The sequence below is a fragment of the Nanorana parkeri genome, unplaced genomic scaffold (genome assembly GCF_000935625.1).
Source record: "Nanorana parkeri isolate BGI_ZX_2015 unplaced genomic scaffold, ASM93562v1 scaffold525, whole genome shotgun sequence".
In the NCBI taxonomy this organism is placed as follows: Eukaryota; Metazoa; Chordata; class Amphibia; order Anura; family Dicroglossidae; genus Nanorana; species Nanorana parkeri.
In genome coordinates, this window is record NW_017306793.1 from 6,332 (window position 1) to 22,929 (window position 16,598).

General features: G+C 43.2%; 1 protein-coding gene across 2 annotated transcripts in view; it reads left to right on the forward strand.

The window, feature by feature from the left end:
- Window positions 1-4,849: 4,849 nt before the first annotated feature.
- The window catches only part of ULK2 (unc-51 like autophagy activating kinase 2), a 103,150-nt gene continuing 91,401 nt past the window's right edge, over window positions 4,850-16,598 (forward strand). For both annotated transcript variants that reach the window (XM_018561468.1, XM_018561470.1), the window contains exons 1-2: window positions 4,850-5,253; window positions 12,929-13,021. In XM_018561468.1, the coding sequence (XP_018416970.1) occupies window positions 5,164-5,253; window positions 12,929-13,021 (183 nt within the window). In that variant the 5' untranslated portion in view covers window positions 4,850-5,163. The remainder of the gene's footprint in view (window positions 5,254-12,928; window positions 13,022-16,598) is intronic.

The window sequence follows — 16,598 nt, forward strand, 5'->3', positions numbered from 1 at the left end:
ACCCCCAGCTATGACGGACTACACGTCCTAGCAATACAATATAATGTAAATCACCAATGCTGAATACCACCATCTTCTCGAATCCCCCCCATGTCTCAGTCACATGTAGTAAAGATGGAATCTTTTCACTCCTGTTTTCCTGTCAGTCTGGCCAGGCTTCTGCCTCCTGGATGTGTCAAAGGGGTTGGAGTCATAGTTTATAGTCTCACACGCCTCATCGGGGGTCTAAGCTAAGGGGACATGATTTTGAGGTGGATTCTTCTTTCTTCCTGAGTTATAAGGAATTGCTAGACAGATCTATATTCTGACATGAGGACCTATTCACTTACAACGGATGCTGCTCCTCTATGTTTAAAAGTTTTAGTTTCCTGCTGAATTAGCTGGTGCCCTGATATGCTGCTTTAGGGTGATTCCTTTCCCTTGCAGGGTGCTATGGAGCCACCCTTGTGCGCTACAAAGCTGTGTGTGTCTTCTAACCCCAGGCACAATAAGGCATGCCAGTCCTCTGCTCTCTGCTCCCCACTCCTCCCTCTTCCTCCCCCCCTTCTCCAAGCTAGTAGATGGACAGTTACTGGAGACTGCTCTGTCCTTTGTGATCTTCTACTGGACAGGAAGTTCAGGGAAGCTGAGCTGAGAGAGGTGGAGCCAGCTTATTGGAAACATGATGACTGTATATACTTGGACAAAAATATAAAGGAATACTTTACTGGTCTATGTATATATGCTTCATTTGGATTGCAAAAAAAAAAGTTTAGAGTTTAATACTTCTTTTAATTACTCTTCCTGAGCTTAGCACCTGGAACTTGGAAAGGAGAAAACATGGCTTACTGTACCACAAGTGAGACTTTCACAGGCACACATAAACCCAAAGGAGTGTCTTTAAAAAAATAAAACAGAATATGAACAAAGAACTTCAGCTATATAAATACTATGTAATAATAATAATAATTAAAACGGTCGGAAACTACTTAGCAACCAGCATCTGTTGAGACAATAAACACTTTGGTCAGAAGTATGTAATGTGCAGCACTAAACATTTTATTATGTATAAAACAATATATAGAGTGCAGAAGTCAGCAGTATATGACATGGTGTCCATTATACTGCTGGTCAGCAGAAGGAAAAAGTGCCCATCTCCCTTTAGGGCTGCAGGCAGACAAGGATTCCTTTTAGACATGTGCAATTAGTTTCGTTCCAAATCAAAATTTGTACGAATTTTCCGAAATTTGGACATTCAGACACATCCGAATGTCCAAATCCCATTGCAGTCGAATGTGTCCGAATCCGAATTTCTGTTTACTAAATCCTCTCCGAATTTCTGTTTACTAAATCCTCTCTGAATTTCTGTTTACTAAATCCTCTCTGAATTTCGTTCAAAAATGGAACTGAATCGGACATGTGACTTTTCTGGCCAATCAGATGAGCTTTTCGATTTAATGATATAATGGGTTTGAACTTGAATTTTTGTTACTGCAACATGGGAGCCATATACAATATATATATATATTAGGGATTCCTCCTCCTACTGACACCAATGATGGGACACTATTCCTCCTACTGACACCAATGATGGGACACTATTACTCCTACTGACACCAATGATGGGACACTATTTCTCCTACTGTCACCAATAATGGGGCACTATTCCTCCTACTGACACCAATAATGGGGCACTATTCCTCCTACTGACTCACGCCCTTCTGAGGAAGCCCCAGGTGTGGGGAGGAAACGCGTCAAGGGTTACGTGTGGAAAGCTTCCCTGGATTCTCTGGACATATGAGACACTCACATTTGTTTGCTCATCCCCTATACAAGTCCAGTTAGGAACGAACATCCTGCCTACTACCTGCCGGCTTGTGAAATAGAGGTGACGGAGCACAACTGACTGTGATATGGTTTCGATTGGATGGCTACTAAAATCATGCCTTTGCTTTGAAGGTTAGCGGGTGGCTTCCCGCGCCTTACGGGTAAATTCCCGGCTCCAATCTTGCCAGGCGCATCTTACCGTGGAGTGTCAAGTAGTCCTTCTCTCTTTCTGCACAGTGCGGCCGCACACGAAAGATTAAAAATCTTTGAAGAAGCTTCCATTTCAGTCACTGAAACCCACGGAGTATCTTGTGCCTTTGGAAAGTGCTGGGAGAGGGGCATCCGCAGCTCCTGCCTGTATTGAGGAGCTACATTCTCTGACAGTAATATCGTCTTATACTGGACACCTCTCCCGAACTCTTTCTTCCATCTTTACACACAGGACTCTAGCAGGTTCATTTTCCCTCGAGCTCTTTGAACTGCAACATATGTGAGTACTTTCTCAGATACATTGTTTCTCTTGAAAAGTACTTCAATCATCCAGAAACCTGCATAGATGGCCCTTTACCACACAGGTGGTTTGCAGGCAACCATTGTTATATTTATGCAGGCTATATCCAGTGGAATGTTTTAAGTGTTTTTAAATGTCTCTGGTGCATGAGTTTATTGTATATGTCTTTTTCTACTATTAAATATTGTATTAATAATTTTGATTTACTTGTTTTGAACCAATCTTCTTAGAAGGGATTTCCAATTTTTGGGGGAACGTTTTTTGTGAATTTAACGAAAACCATTCTCTCTTCCTGGTGTCCCAGTCATGTGATCATATCATAAGTCACATGACCAGTGCAAAGGGGATTTCCCATTATTCCCTGGTAGGTGCCTAGTCTGAGGAGAGATCTGCTTTTTTCCCCTGTTTACAAAATGGTGCACTTACAGATTTACTGGTTACCAACAGATTTCTTGTATTCTACCCCACTGTTTACCTGTTTTGCTAAGTGCAGTGGAAAACATTTGAATGGTCATGTTCCTTCCAAGACACTTTGCACCACACTGATCAAAACAGCCACATGTTTATACACACCACATGTCTGATGGTTGAGCTCAATGACCTCTTTAAAAATCGATTTTAGCATAGAGAGGGCACTCTAGGTGCATTGATTGTAGCCCCATGCAGGCAGGGTATAGGTGGCTGTCTACATAAATCCTTAGGCCCCTTTCACATGATCGGGTCCGCCTGTCAGTTTTTCAGCTCTATAGATGCTCTATTGAAGTCTATGTGTAAACGGACAAGTTTTTGTTTACACCTGGTTAACCCCGGCTCCAGGTAGGCCCGTAGATACAAACGGATCAGAGATCTGTTTAAACAGTCGTGCTGGACTGTGGGTAATCTGATGTAAACAAACACATATCAGTCTACTTCCGATTCCCCATGGACACACATGAGGTCTGACAGTTTCAGTTTTTACAAAGATGGTGGAAAAAACTGTACAGGCACAGATGTCACAGTGGTGACCTCCAATCCGTACCGCTGTGATCAGGAGAGGATCTGTGCATGGATCCTCTCCTGATCAGCTCATCTGAAAGGGGCCTAAAGGTGTCCACACACCTAGCGATAATCGTACGATAATCACTGGAAATCCCACGATCGTACGATATATCGCAAGGTGTGTGGAAGGCGTGCAACGACTTTTATCTTATGAACATGTCCGAAAACCCGCCGAGAATCGTACGATTGTCGGCGGGTGTGTGGCATGTTCGCAAGATAAAAGCCGCACGGGCCGGTGTGCGCAAGCGCACACTGCCCTTTAAGCAAGCATCGGAAGCTCGCCCCTCAGCGGGACGGGCTTGCGATCATCGCAAGTACGATCTGCCTGTTCAAGATAGGCAGATCGTACGTTTTTTTTATTACCTTACAACCATCGCAAGAAAAAGGTCTTGCGATGGTTGTAAGGTGTGTGCCCAGCTTAAGGCTGGGTTCACACTGTTGCACTGAAGCAGTGTACATGTTACTGCAATGTGTTATGCATGTTGGAACACTGTATGACCATTCATTCCTAATGGCACCTAAACACACCTTGTCAATGCAACTGTGCTGTGTTATAAATAGGGCTTGCACCATTTTTAGGACCTGTTCACACCAGCCACATGCTAAAATGGTCAGTTTTAGCGTGCAATTGGCATCCGCTGGGTGACATTGTTATGTGAGGCACCACTACACAAGGCACTGTTTTTGTTTTAAACTTGGTTGGTAGTGTACACTCCAATAAAGGTCCCCACACAGCAGTTTTATTTTAAACTTGGTTGGTAGTGTACACTCCAATAAAGGTCCCCACACAGCAGTGTTGTGTGCTGTGGTGCGCTGACCTCCCGTGCCATCCAATGCACCACAGAAAAATGCAACATGTCGGCATTTCTCAGCACATCATGTCAGCGGGGCATATAGAACACAATTGTTTTCTATGTGGTCTGGCAGCATTGATCAGTTGCAGAAATACACCAGTCACTGCTCATGGTGCAAAAGTGTTTTGGTGTGTCAAATGAATAGACTACTTTTCACAATGCACACTATGACGCATGCGTTATCACACTGAAACAGTGTAAATTCAGGCACATTTGTACTCCCATGGATAAGCAGGGCTCCATTTATCCTCACAATCCAGTGCACACCCAGCCTTTTTCCTGTGATCTTGTAATAAGGAGATCCACAATACATGTACCCTTACTGAAGCCTGAGGACAGACTTGAGAAGCTCAGCATTGTTGTGTAAGTTGTCACTCCTTACAGAGTGTTACCTAAACCCTGAGTGGTATGTGACTGAGGATGAGTCCTCCCCTGCCAGGAGTGATGTTATAAGACTATCTCCTCCCTGTCACTTTATCTCCAGCAGACTCTCTTCCCAGCACACCGCACAGCTAGCTGTCACCCTTCCAATGACAGCGCCTCTCTCTGATTGGCTACGGCTCTTCATGCCAACGGAACCGCCTGCTCATTGGTGCGCTTCGCCCCGGTCAACCATTGGCTAAGCCGGCAAGGTGGGTGGGGTCGGACCTGGGTCTGTTTTGCAGTGTATACACTCCCAGCTTCCGGTCCTTGCTGTATTCTTTGCCGTTACTCGGAGACACAAAGCGACTGGAGCTGGCTATTGCTGAAGGATGGCCTCTGCTCCTGTATAGGACGTGCACGTAGCCGCCGATCATCATGTGAGCCGCCCCGCGGACATGTCACTGCCCTGAGCAACGGGCCCTCCATGCAGGATGTTCGCTGCCCGGATCGCCACTGACGTGCCCTCGAGAGAGAGCGGAGCCAGCGGGGCAGGCAGGGGGGTCCCTGAATGACAGCCCCCGCAGCCCCAACATGGAGGTGGTGGGAGATTTCGAGTACTGCAGGAAGGATCTGATCGGGCATGGTGCCTTCGCCGTGGTGTTTAAAGGGCGGCACAGAAAGGTAAGACATGGGGCTGGGTGACCCTTTGTGTGTCAGGGGGGATGTATGTCATACCCTGGTGTACATGATGTGCTGCTGTCTGTCAGATGTCTGGAATGCAGAGTGACAGCTGGATGTACGGTCCCTGCTCTTTGTGTAACCACCAGTCCCCAGACAGCATATCCTCCACACTTCTACTGTGTACAATAAAACCAGTTTCCCAGTCACATCCCTCAATTGTACTGGCCAGAAGTCTCTGTAAACTGCAATTGTCAATGATTTATAGTTATGTTTGCAAGTTAGGCATGCAAACTGCTATTTTGGAGGAGGTCATTGAAATATGTACCATACCTAGCAACCCTATTGGGTACATTGTTCAGTGAATCAAGGCCACTACTTGTAAAGGTAAGGCTCAGCACAGACGTTACAATCTGATTGTAGAATCTCCTTCAGATCTAGCATGTATGTATGTAGTGCAAGGGCCTGTCCGATTGTATACAGAATAATTGCATAGATTAGCTACATCATTATATTACATGGTTTTGGTAAATCGAAAATCGATTTGCACAGTCAGATTCCAATGTGTGCACCTGTATGGCAGGGGTGGGCAACTTTGGCTGTCCAGCTGTTGTGGAACTACAAGTCCCATGAAGACTTGACAGTACAGGCATGACTCCCAGAGGCAGAGGTATGTTGGGATTTGTAGTTAAAGAACAGCTGGAGGACCAGATGTGCCCACCCTGATGTAGGGTGACCCCTATCCTATACAATCTGATTGTACAATCTCCTTTAAATCTACCAACATCTATGTAGTGCAAGTGCCTGCCTGCTTTGATACAAATTGAATAGAATGTTTAGATGTGTCCTTGTATTGCATTTTTTTGGTAAACCTACGGGTCACCATATGCATTGCAATCTAACTGTACTGTCAACTTTAAACTCACCACACACATTACAATCTGACTATACAATCTACTTTAGATCTGCCAACACCTATGAGTACAGGGGCCTGCCTGATTGCTACTAATTGATTGGATGTATTAAGTAGGTCTTCATATTACATGGTTTTGGTAAATCTAAAGTGTACATAGATTGTATAGTCAGATTGTAACATGTATGGTGAACCTCTTAAAACTATGTAATATGAGGACCTACCTAAACCATCCAACCAATCTGCATCCACTCAGATAGGTCCTTGCACTATGCAGGTGTTGGTAGATCTAATGGAGATTGTTCAATCAGATTGTGACATGTGAGGTTATGGTGGGATTGAACAGATATAATGTATGACCAGCCTTCCATCTCCAGAACAAAGAGCCTGGTCACTCAGATGATGTACTGTGGCTATGTTCTTCAAACCTGATACAACAGTGATGAAGGCTGGGTGGTGAGGCATGTATTAGAACCTTGGTTCTCAACTGGTGAGTCGTGACCCAAAAGTGGGTCGCGACCCCATGTTTAGTGGCTTGCCACATGCCTTCCACTTTTCTAGGTGAGAGACTCCTCAGAGACTCCTCAGCCTCCTAGCGCAACACCTTCATTTCTTGCGCGAGCAGCCATTCAGAATATGCTGCCCGGCCCTGTATGTCAGCTTTTTTGGGTGTGTGTGTCTGTCAGTGTTTTTGAGAGTCCGTTCACACTAGTACAGTGCGTTAATCACACAGTCCAATGCGATTAATGCACTGTACTACGCAATCGCACCTACTGCGCATTTCGGTGCGGAAGGTGTGTTGCGCTGCCATTAATTTGAATGACGCCCCAAATGCACCTCCTGCACCCGAACGTCCAGTACTACAATGCTGTGCATTCCAGTGTCTTGGGCCGCGACTTAATGACCAAGGACAAATGTGGGTCCTGAGGTTACACAGGTTGAGAACCACTGTATTAGAATATATCAGCTGTGCCTCACGTGGAGAATGGGTCTCTTCTGTGGATGTATATGGGATATACGTAGCCTGTTCCACCATCAATGCTGACTTGGATGTAACCCCAAACCACTCTATAGTTGATAAGATGTATACTTCCACCTGACACTTTGCTGGCTCTGGCCATAGAAACATTCACAGAGATCACTGAGCTCTCTGTTAGATGCAGGTAACATGTTGGCACTGCCAGGTCTATGGTGAACCCATCAGAGAGAACAGTGGCACCTCTGTACATGAGAAGAACCATTGTTTGTGTGCTGGCTTTGATGCTGTGCCCCGGAGAGTGAATGAACTGGGTTCACACCAAGGCCATGCTTATCATTCAATATTAGACTAGAGCAGGTGTAGGTAACCTCACCACTCCAGCTGTTGTGGAACTACAAGTCCCATAAGACATTGCAAGACTCTGACAGCCAAAGGCATGACTCCCAGAGACATAATGGGGTTTGTAGTTTCACTACAGCTGGAGGGCAGAGGTTGCCTACTCCTAGTGTAGAGTGAATATTTTGATGAACACCCAGCTGTGTTGATTCTGTGCAGCTCAATACAAAACTTGTGCTTCCTATAGGCACTTTCATTGTGCTCAGTTTTGTCACCCTGTTCTATCTGGTTCAGAGACACACCATCTAAATCAGGGGTGGGCAGCTCTGGCCCGCCAGCGGTTGTGGAACTACAACTCCCGTGAGGCATTGTAAGAGTCACAGCCTCTGGCATGACTCCCAGAGGCATGTTGAGATTTGTAGTTAAAGCACAGCTGGAGGGCCGTAGTTGCCCACCCCTCATCTAAAAATATAGCAAAGAATAGAGCAGGGGTAGGTTGCCACTCCAGATGTGGTCATACTGTTCCCATCATGTCTCTGGGAGTCATGCCTGTATCTCTCCAAGTCTTGTAATGGCTGATGGGACTTGTAATTCTACAGCTGGAGTGCCAAGGTTGCTATATACTGTATATGCACCACACCATGAAATATACAATACTATACATCATAGATTTTGAGCACATTTATTGGCTGTAAAGCTGATGTTGACACACGGCCAAGGTCAGAATAAACGCTTCTCCTTCATGTGGTTATTGGCAGGTTCACTTTGTTTTGGCATAATATGATTTGAGCTTTACAACCATTGATGTATCATGCCCTGAACATTGACATGTAGGACTAAAGGGTTTAATTTGCTAAGTGTTTTTGTAGTCCCCATGTACAGAATAGAATCCATGTGCCGATGTTCAGTGTCCGTGTAATCATTCTCTCTTGCCGCTATCACATTTCCCATAGTTGTCTGCCTGATCCTGGAACCATTATTTTCATATTTAGAAAATAATGTGAGTTCTATGAGGGGATTTGATCAAAACTGAAGCAGTTGTACATGGCAACCAATCAGCTTCTCTCTTTCATTTTCAAAGCTTAATTGAAGAGAGAATCTGATTGGTTACTGTAGTCAGCTGCTCCAGTTTTGATAAATTCCCCTCCATATATACAGTTTTATTGTGTTTTTGTTTTGTTTGTACTGAACATCTGTTTGTGGAATCTGGCTGCTTAGAAAAATGTATTAATTGTAACCCTTTTTATAAAACTCTTTGTCTGGAGCCGATTTGCAGTGCAACCAATCAGCTTCTCTTTCTCATTTTCAAATCTAAACTGAGCAAACTGAAAAGAGATGCTGATTTAGTTGCCATGGGCAACGGCTCCAGATTCTGTCTGCTATTTTACAGATTATATAAATGTTATAGATAGTAAAAATAAATATTACAGCTGGCACCTAACTTTTGAGGTTTTCTCTAGTTTCTGTCAATGGAGCTGACTCCTGGATTGAACAGACTGGTTTCTGAATTCTTTAATACATTGTCCATTGTTATTAGACACCACATGACACTAACTTCATTTCCCTAGTTGTTATCAATGGAGCTAACGCCTAATAAAAAAACCTGCTGGCTCCTGAATTCCATATTATTTGTCTACCATTGACATATGGCAATCATACGTTTAAGCCCCAGTAAGGCCCCATTCACACTGAGCGATTTATCGAGCGATTTTTGCAGCGATATCGTTCATATTTCCACACGATATCGCTCTATGTAGCTTCTCCAATCCATTTCAATGGAGCTGTTCACATCTTGTCGCTCAATATCGCTTGTAGCTCCTACATGACCCTTTTTTCAAGTGATTTCGCTCCTGATTGCATACAGCCCAATAGGAAAAAGTAGCGTGACAAGTCGCTCAATATCGCACGATTTTCATGTCGCTCAGTGTGAATGGGGCCTTAGTGGTAAAACGCATCAGTTGAAATTATTAGGTACATCGTCACCTCCACTTCCCTTAATAAAATAATTGAAAAGAAACAGAATTGTGGTGTGCTGCCTATCCTTCTTGTGTACATGGATTGTGAGAGGAGAGAAGGCCTGGAGTGCTTGACCTGGGTGGGGTCATAGGACTTGTGTAAACTTTCACTTGTTTTGGACAGAGTGAGGAAGGATATATACAACAATCAGCCATAACATTATACCCACTGAGAGTTTAAAGTGACATTAAACCCTCAGATTTTTTAACATAAAACAATACTGTAATGTGCGCCTCCATGGTTGTTTCCCTTCTCTTTGCTGCTCTTCCTTTTTAAATCCTCATGTCTTCTCATGCTGGGGGTGAACTTCCCTTTTCAGCTCAGGGCCTCTTCCTGTAGTGCTGGCTCAGGTTACAAGCCTATACAAACGTATACACAGACACCGTGTATCCATTCCTGAGACAACGCAGTCTGCTGCAAAACAGAAGTTCTGCCCAGCATGAGAAGACATGAGGATTTAAAAGGAAGAGCAGCAAAGAGAAGGGAAACAACCATGGATTACAGTAAGGCACACATTACAGTATTGTTTTAAAAAAATCTGAGGGTTTAATGTCACTAAGTGATTATCTCATTACAATGGCACCTGGAAGTGGGTGGGATATATTAGGCAGCAAGTGGACTTTTTGTCCATGAAGTTGATGTGTTAGAAGCAGAAAGAAATGGGCAAATGTAAGGATTTGAGAGACATTGACAAGGGACAAATTGTGATGGCTGGATGACTGGTTAAAGTCAGAGCAACTCCAAAACTGCAGTTCTTGTAGCATGTTCCTGGTCTGCAGTGTTCTGGATCTACCAAAAGTGGTCCAAGAAAGCAAAATAGGGGAACAGGCAACAGGGTCACGAGCGGCCAAGGCTCATTGATGCATATGGGGAGCGGAAAATTGCTGGAAAAGTATATGCTGGTTCCAATGGAAAGGTGTCTGAACACACGGTACATTGCAGTTTATTGCATATGGGGCTGCGTAGCCGCAGACCAGTCAGCGTACCCATGTTGACCTGTGTCCACCATCAAAAGTGACCTGTGCCCACCATCAAAATTGGCTACAGTGGACACAGGAGCGTCAGAACTGGACCACAGACCAATGGAAGAAGGTGGCCTGGTCTTATGAATTATGCTTTTTTTTTTTTAGTGTGTGTGTCGCTTACTTGGGGAAGAGATGGCAGCAGGATGTACTATGGACAGAAGGCAAGCCGGCGGAGGCAGTGTGATGCTTTGGCCAGTGTTCTACTGGGACACCTTGGATCCTGCCACTCATGTGCATGTTACTTTAGCATGTACTACCTACCTAAACATTGTTGCTGACCAAGTACACCCCTTCATGGTAATGGTATTCCCTGATGGCAGTGGCCCCTTTCATCAGGAAATGTATCCTGCCACACTGCAAAAATGGTTCAAGAATGGTATGAGGAACACAACAATGAGTTTGATGTGGTGACTTGGCCTCCAAATCTCAATTGTGCGTGTGTGTGTATATGTATATATATCCCACTGTAGAATTGGGTGTTATGATCACTCGGGACTCTCAGCCATATAGAGTGTCAGGAAGCAAGGGTTTGTCTGGATTATGCTTGGGATGCTGGAACTGGGATGTTTCAAGGTGATTCAGGAGGGAAGAAAGCTCCTGTCCTGGCTCCAGGGTTTAGCAGGGACCAACACCCAATGATTGTACAGGTGTGCATAGCCCTTAACCTTCTTGGCGGTATTCCCGAGTGTGGCGCGGGGTAATTTTCAGTACCAAAAGCGGTCCCCGAGCTACACTCGGGATTACACAGCGCTTCACTTACCTTCTCCCTACGAGCCGCGCTGTGTCCTCCGGCAGATGCCGGCATCCGTCTTCCGGGATATGAGCTAGTTGGACCTTTTCGGGTTGAAGATGGATGCAAAATCGACTCCTAAACCTACTGCCAGTTTTTAGAAGGCACTTTCTTCAAGCAGTGGTCCAGGAAAAAGTCTGCATCTTTCAAAAAGACCATATTTATGCAGGACAATGCTCCATCGCATGCATCGAAGTACTCCACTGCGTGGCTAGCCAGTAAAGGCCTTGAAGATGAAAGAAGATGAAAGAATAATGACATGGCCCCCTTCCTCACCTGACCTAAACCCTATTGAGAACTTGTGGGCTCTTCTTAAACAGGAGAACGGTGAAGGAAAACAGTACACTTCTCTGAACAGTGTCTGATCGTCAACAGATGAAGAAACTGACAGACTCCATGGATGGAAGGCTTATGACTGCTATTGAAAAAAAGGAGGCTATATTGGTCACTGATTTTGTTTTTGAAAATGTCAGAAATGTTTATATGTAAAGTTTGAGTATTATTCTCACTTTAACAGATGAAAATAAACAAGTGAGGTGGGAAAAATGTTCGGTTTCCATTTAGTTGCATAATAATTCTGCACACTAAAAGTTGCCCAATAATTGTGCACACAGAGATTATTCTCCTACGAAAGCCAAAACCTAACTTTTACTTTCTTAAATATTTAGGTTTGAGGTTTATTAACATTTTGGATTGACCTAGAGCACTGTAGTTGTTTAATAATGAAATGAATCCTCACAATTACAACTTGCCTAATAATTGTGCACACTGTGTGTGTGTGTGTGTGTGTATATATATATATACAATTCTTTCTATAGCTGGAGTTCAGCTTTAAATAAAATTTGTCATGAGAGAAAAAAGGAGGTTTTCATTACTTTCCTCTCCCTCTGAAAATCCACGTTTGATGTCTTGAGGATCCTTTTACTTTAGCACTTTGAGTCACTGACCGGCAGCTGGTGTACACAAAGGATTTTTGACGTTTCCAATCATTTCTAGATCTGTATACTTCTTCCATGTTAGTAATTCAAAAACTAGATCAGCATAATGGCCAGGCAACTGAGAGCTTCAAAAGTTGGCTAGTAATGGCAGCCCCAATATTTCTGTCATAACAGGTTTACTATTAGCCAGGGGTGGACAAATTAATATTGAGTTCAGGAGTCAGTCTGTTCATTCCAGGAGCCAGCAGTATTCTTTTTAGGTGCCAGCTCCTTTGAAAACTGCAGAAATTAGGCACCTGTTCTACTTTTTAAGGAGCTTTGGAGACCTGGTTCCTGGGATTTGCACCAGTGTTTACCTAAGAGACTGGGTTTCTGTCCACACAAGCTGTAAAATATTTAATTTCTGTTGTTTACAGTCTGCAGTATTTCTGCCACCTCGTCACATCATCACTGTGCTTTAAACCTGCTTGGGATAATATTTATTGCAAACGTGCCAGTCATTGGGCACAAATGTCTGCAAGGGATTTGGCAAGAAGGTCACTGGCCTCTGCCAAGATCTCAGAGAAACATGAAGTGCAACAGGGCATAATAACTTTGGACTTCTGTTGTTCTTTAATTTACAGCACATGCTCCTGGGGGTAAATATGTCTAAGTGGTTTCATCTTGTACTTTGTTTTGCAGAAAACAGATTGGGAGGTGGCGATTAAAAGCATTAATAAAAAGAACTTGTCAAAGTCCCAGATTCTGCTTGGAAAAGAGATTAAAATTTTGAAGGTAAGTGTCGTTCTTATTTGACTGGAAACATATATTCTAGTTATTGTGACATATATACTACATTGGTAGGGGGGAAAAAAAACATATTAAAGTGAGCCTGTGGTCAGTGGATGTTTACGTGTTTATAGTCTTTACAAGCACTACATGAGATGTAAAACAAAACTCTGACCTCCTGTAGCTGCAGGCACCGTGAAGCAGTTCATCCTCAAAGTTCATGGCAGAAACTCCAAAGTCACCCAAATTGGTCAGCACAATGGCGCAGTGGTTAGCACTTCTGCCTTGGGCACTGGGGCCCCAGAATCAAATCCTGTTCAGGACATTGTCTGCAAGGAGTTTGCATGTTCTCCCTGTGCCTGTGTGGGTTTCCTCCGGGTACTCTTGTTTCCTCCCACATTCCAAAGACCTGCTGGTAGGTTATTTGGCTTCTGTCTATTTGACCCTAGTATGTATGTATGTATGCATGTATGTGAGATAGGGCCCATAGATTGTAATCTCCTCGAGGGCAGGGATTGATGTGAATGTAAAGCGCTAAGTAAATTGTCGGCGCTATTAAAAATACCAATAATAAAATAAAATGCCTTCAAGCCAACTTGGCTCCCCCTTCTTTCCTCTCATATCAGTGACTTGGATAATTTCCAGTCTCCAGACTGAGAGGACAGCTTGAATGATTTAATGCCTCTGGTGTGAAGGTGAATTGCTCCACCGTGCCTACAGCTAAAGAGGTAATTGATGGATTGTTTTAAAGTGTATTTCCACGTTTGCAGTCAAATTTGAGAAAACCCATCTAACTGTTTATGTAATCCTATTCACACAGCATAAAGAAAAATATTTTAAAAAATATATATTTCTTACCTTTTTAAGATGTTTTGTTAAAGCAGGCAAGATCGCCAATTCCAGGTTTTTCTCATCACCTTCACTGTGATCTGTCCTAATAGAAAGGCTTAGGACTGAAATTTGAGGATTGTGTTTCTCTCATTCATTTAATTATTATACAATAGACAAACTACCTCTGATCCCTCACAGCCTCTCCTAACATTGCAAAGAAAGATATGTATGTAGATATGTTAACCCTTAAAACCCTAACCCAAGTAAAAGTACTTTTAAATATATTTTCTTAGCTTATGCTATGTGAATGAGAACATCAGTAACAAATATAAAATACGTGTTATCCCAATTTGGCTGCGAAAGTGTAAATACACTTTAATGCTTGTTAGATCATAAATGGACAGTCAAGTACTTATCTCACAGTGTCAACGGAATGATTGTTGCGTAATGATTGGCTGAATAATTTACAAGGCTGCATCATTAAAGCTGAAGTGCAGGTAAACATTTTAATATTCTGATGAAACATATATAAAAGATTTGTTTAACCTGCTAAAAGGATTTGCATTTCTATCCATTAAGTCATGAAATCTACACAGCTCCATCACACAGCCAAACCTGGCCTTTAATTTTTTTTTTTCTGCTTATGACTGACATCTACCTAATGTATGAGCTATGAAGAAAGGTTGTTTGAAAAAAGTTCTCTCAATTGTTGCAATATGGCATTTCTAAAATATTTTTTTAAAGAACAACTCCGGGCATATTACAATTAACTCTTGCAGTGCAAGGGTTAAGTGCTCATTTTGGTGTAGGGTCTAAAATAAAGAAGATTTACTCCCCTGATCCTCAGTCCCGCCTTGCTGCTAGACCAGTGTCGCCCCCCAAGCTTCTTCTCCCCAGGGCTCTGGTGGTCTAAGGACCCGGGGCATCATATCCATTCACTTGCATTGGATGTGAGGATGCTGAGGAACATTCCACAGCCGGAGCAGAGATGTGGATGGTATTGAGGATCGGGTGAGTATATCTTTTTTTATTTTAGACCCTATACCGAAACAAACACTTAACCCTTGCAGTACAGGGGTCACCCCCACTGCAAGGGTCCTTTTGTAATGGCCGCAGTTCTTCTTTAAAGGCCACTTTATCTAAACAATATTGCCTTGTGTTGTGTGATTTGTTTTAGCTGAGGAATCACAGTGAGGAAGTCGTGCCATTGGAGTCTCAGAGATAGGAGAAGGCAGAATATGATTCCATCCACTGTTGCCATCTAGACCTGAAATATGTGGATAGTAGTGACGTGCTTTGTCCTGTAACAACCTGTATAACCTTTGCAGGTTAGTTTAGCTATTGCAGTGAATACTGGCCCATTGGTTGCCATAAGTAAATGCACACCATTACTTACTGTACCATGCAGTTAGATGGTGTGTTGTGTTTATACTGAAGCTAACCGAAGAGGAGCAAAGCGGCTAGCATCCTCATATCTAAAGCACATGCATTAGACCTGATGATGTCACAGGCCCTTTAAACTACTGGAGCCCAGGGGGTGAAGAGGCTGCGTGGACTGGTGTAGCAACTAGCGGGATTGAGGATCAGGTGAGTATATCTTCTTTATTTTGTCCCTAGACCAAAACAAGCAGTTAACCATTGCAGTGTGGGTGTAGCCCCACTGCAAGGGATCATTTTTACAATTCCTATAGTTCCTCTTTAGGTCCTCATTTACATGATCTCCAAAAGGGGGTGTTTGCTAGATATTTTCAACACCTGCCAAGCAAGCATCAACTGGCATGCTTGAAAGGGTAAACTAAGCTGAACAGCTCAGATAGCGCTATACATTCACTGGGCAGCACATCACTTTATTTTCAACCACATGTGGCATATAGCATTTGACCTGGGCCAAGCCATCCACCTCAGTGGCTTCCACAGACAGGCCCCCAACCTGGAGTGCAGTTGACAGATGCTGAAACAACAGAGACACTGGATACTGTCTCTGCATCCATCTTCTTCCATATGAAGATGTCCTCAGGCAGGGCTGGACAAATTCCAGGAGCCAGTTGGCCAATGCTCCTTACATGACAGCTGTTGTCTAACATTTGAGGTTTTCTCTAGTTGTTGTCAATGGAGCTGGCTCCTAAAAAAAAAAAAAAAACTCCAATTTGTCCACCCTTTGGGTTTATTCTTACCCCTACATAAATGGTAGTGCATGGAAACGTATCGTAATACGTAGTGAGAGAAAAATGTTGGTGTGATTTATACATACCTTTTTAAATGATCGTACATCTGTAAATTGCTATCGCACCACTTTAGTTATTAATATTCCCCATCACTTGTGAACATGAATGATTTTGATATAGAACAAGCTCTTTGAGCGAGAAATCTGCTCTCTGAGGCCAAATCTCAATGATAAACCTCTGGGCGCTTAAAATGCAAATGAATGCCACAAAGAGGATTATTCAGCTTTGATAAAACAGATGCCATGAAATACTCTGAAGGTAATCTCTTTAGTAATTTAGTTAACCCCATTTTTGCTGCTGCAAAGAATTTTGCAACACGATAACGTGTTAATGGATCGTCAACATCCTCCACTCTGCCTAGTATGCTGACTAGTGGAATATAGATACGGTTATATTCCACTAACCTATATAGAAGGAAATGTGGCTGCTGTTGTGGTTGTATGGTATAGAAAACCCATGCTATATGTTTCTTTCCTTTTTTACTGCACAGATTATATATGTGTGTGTGTGTGTGTGTGTGTGTGTGT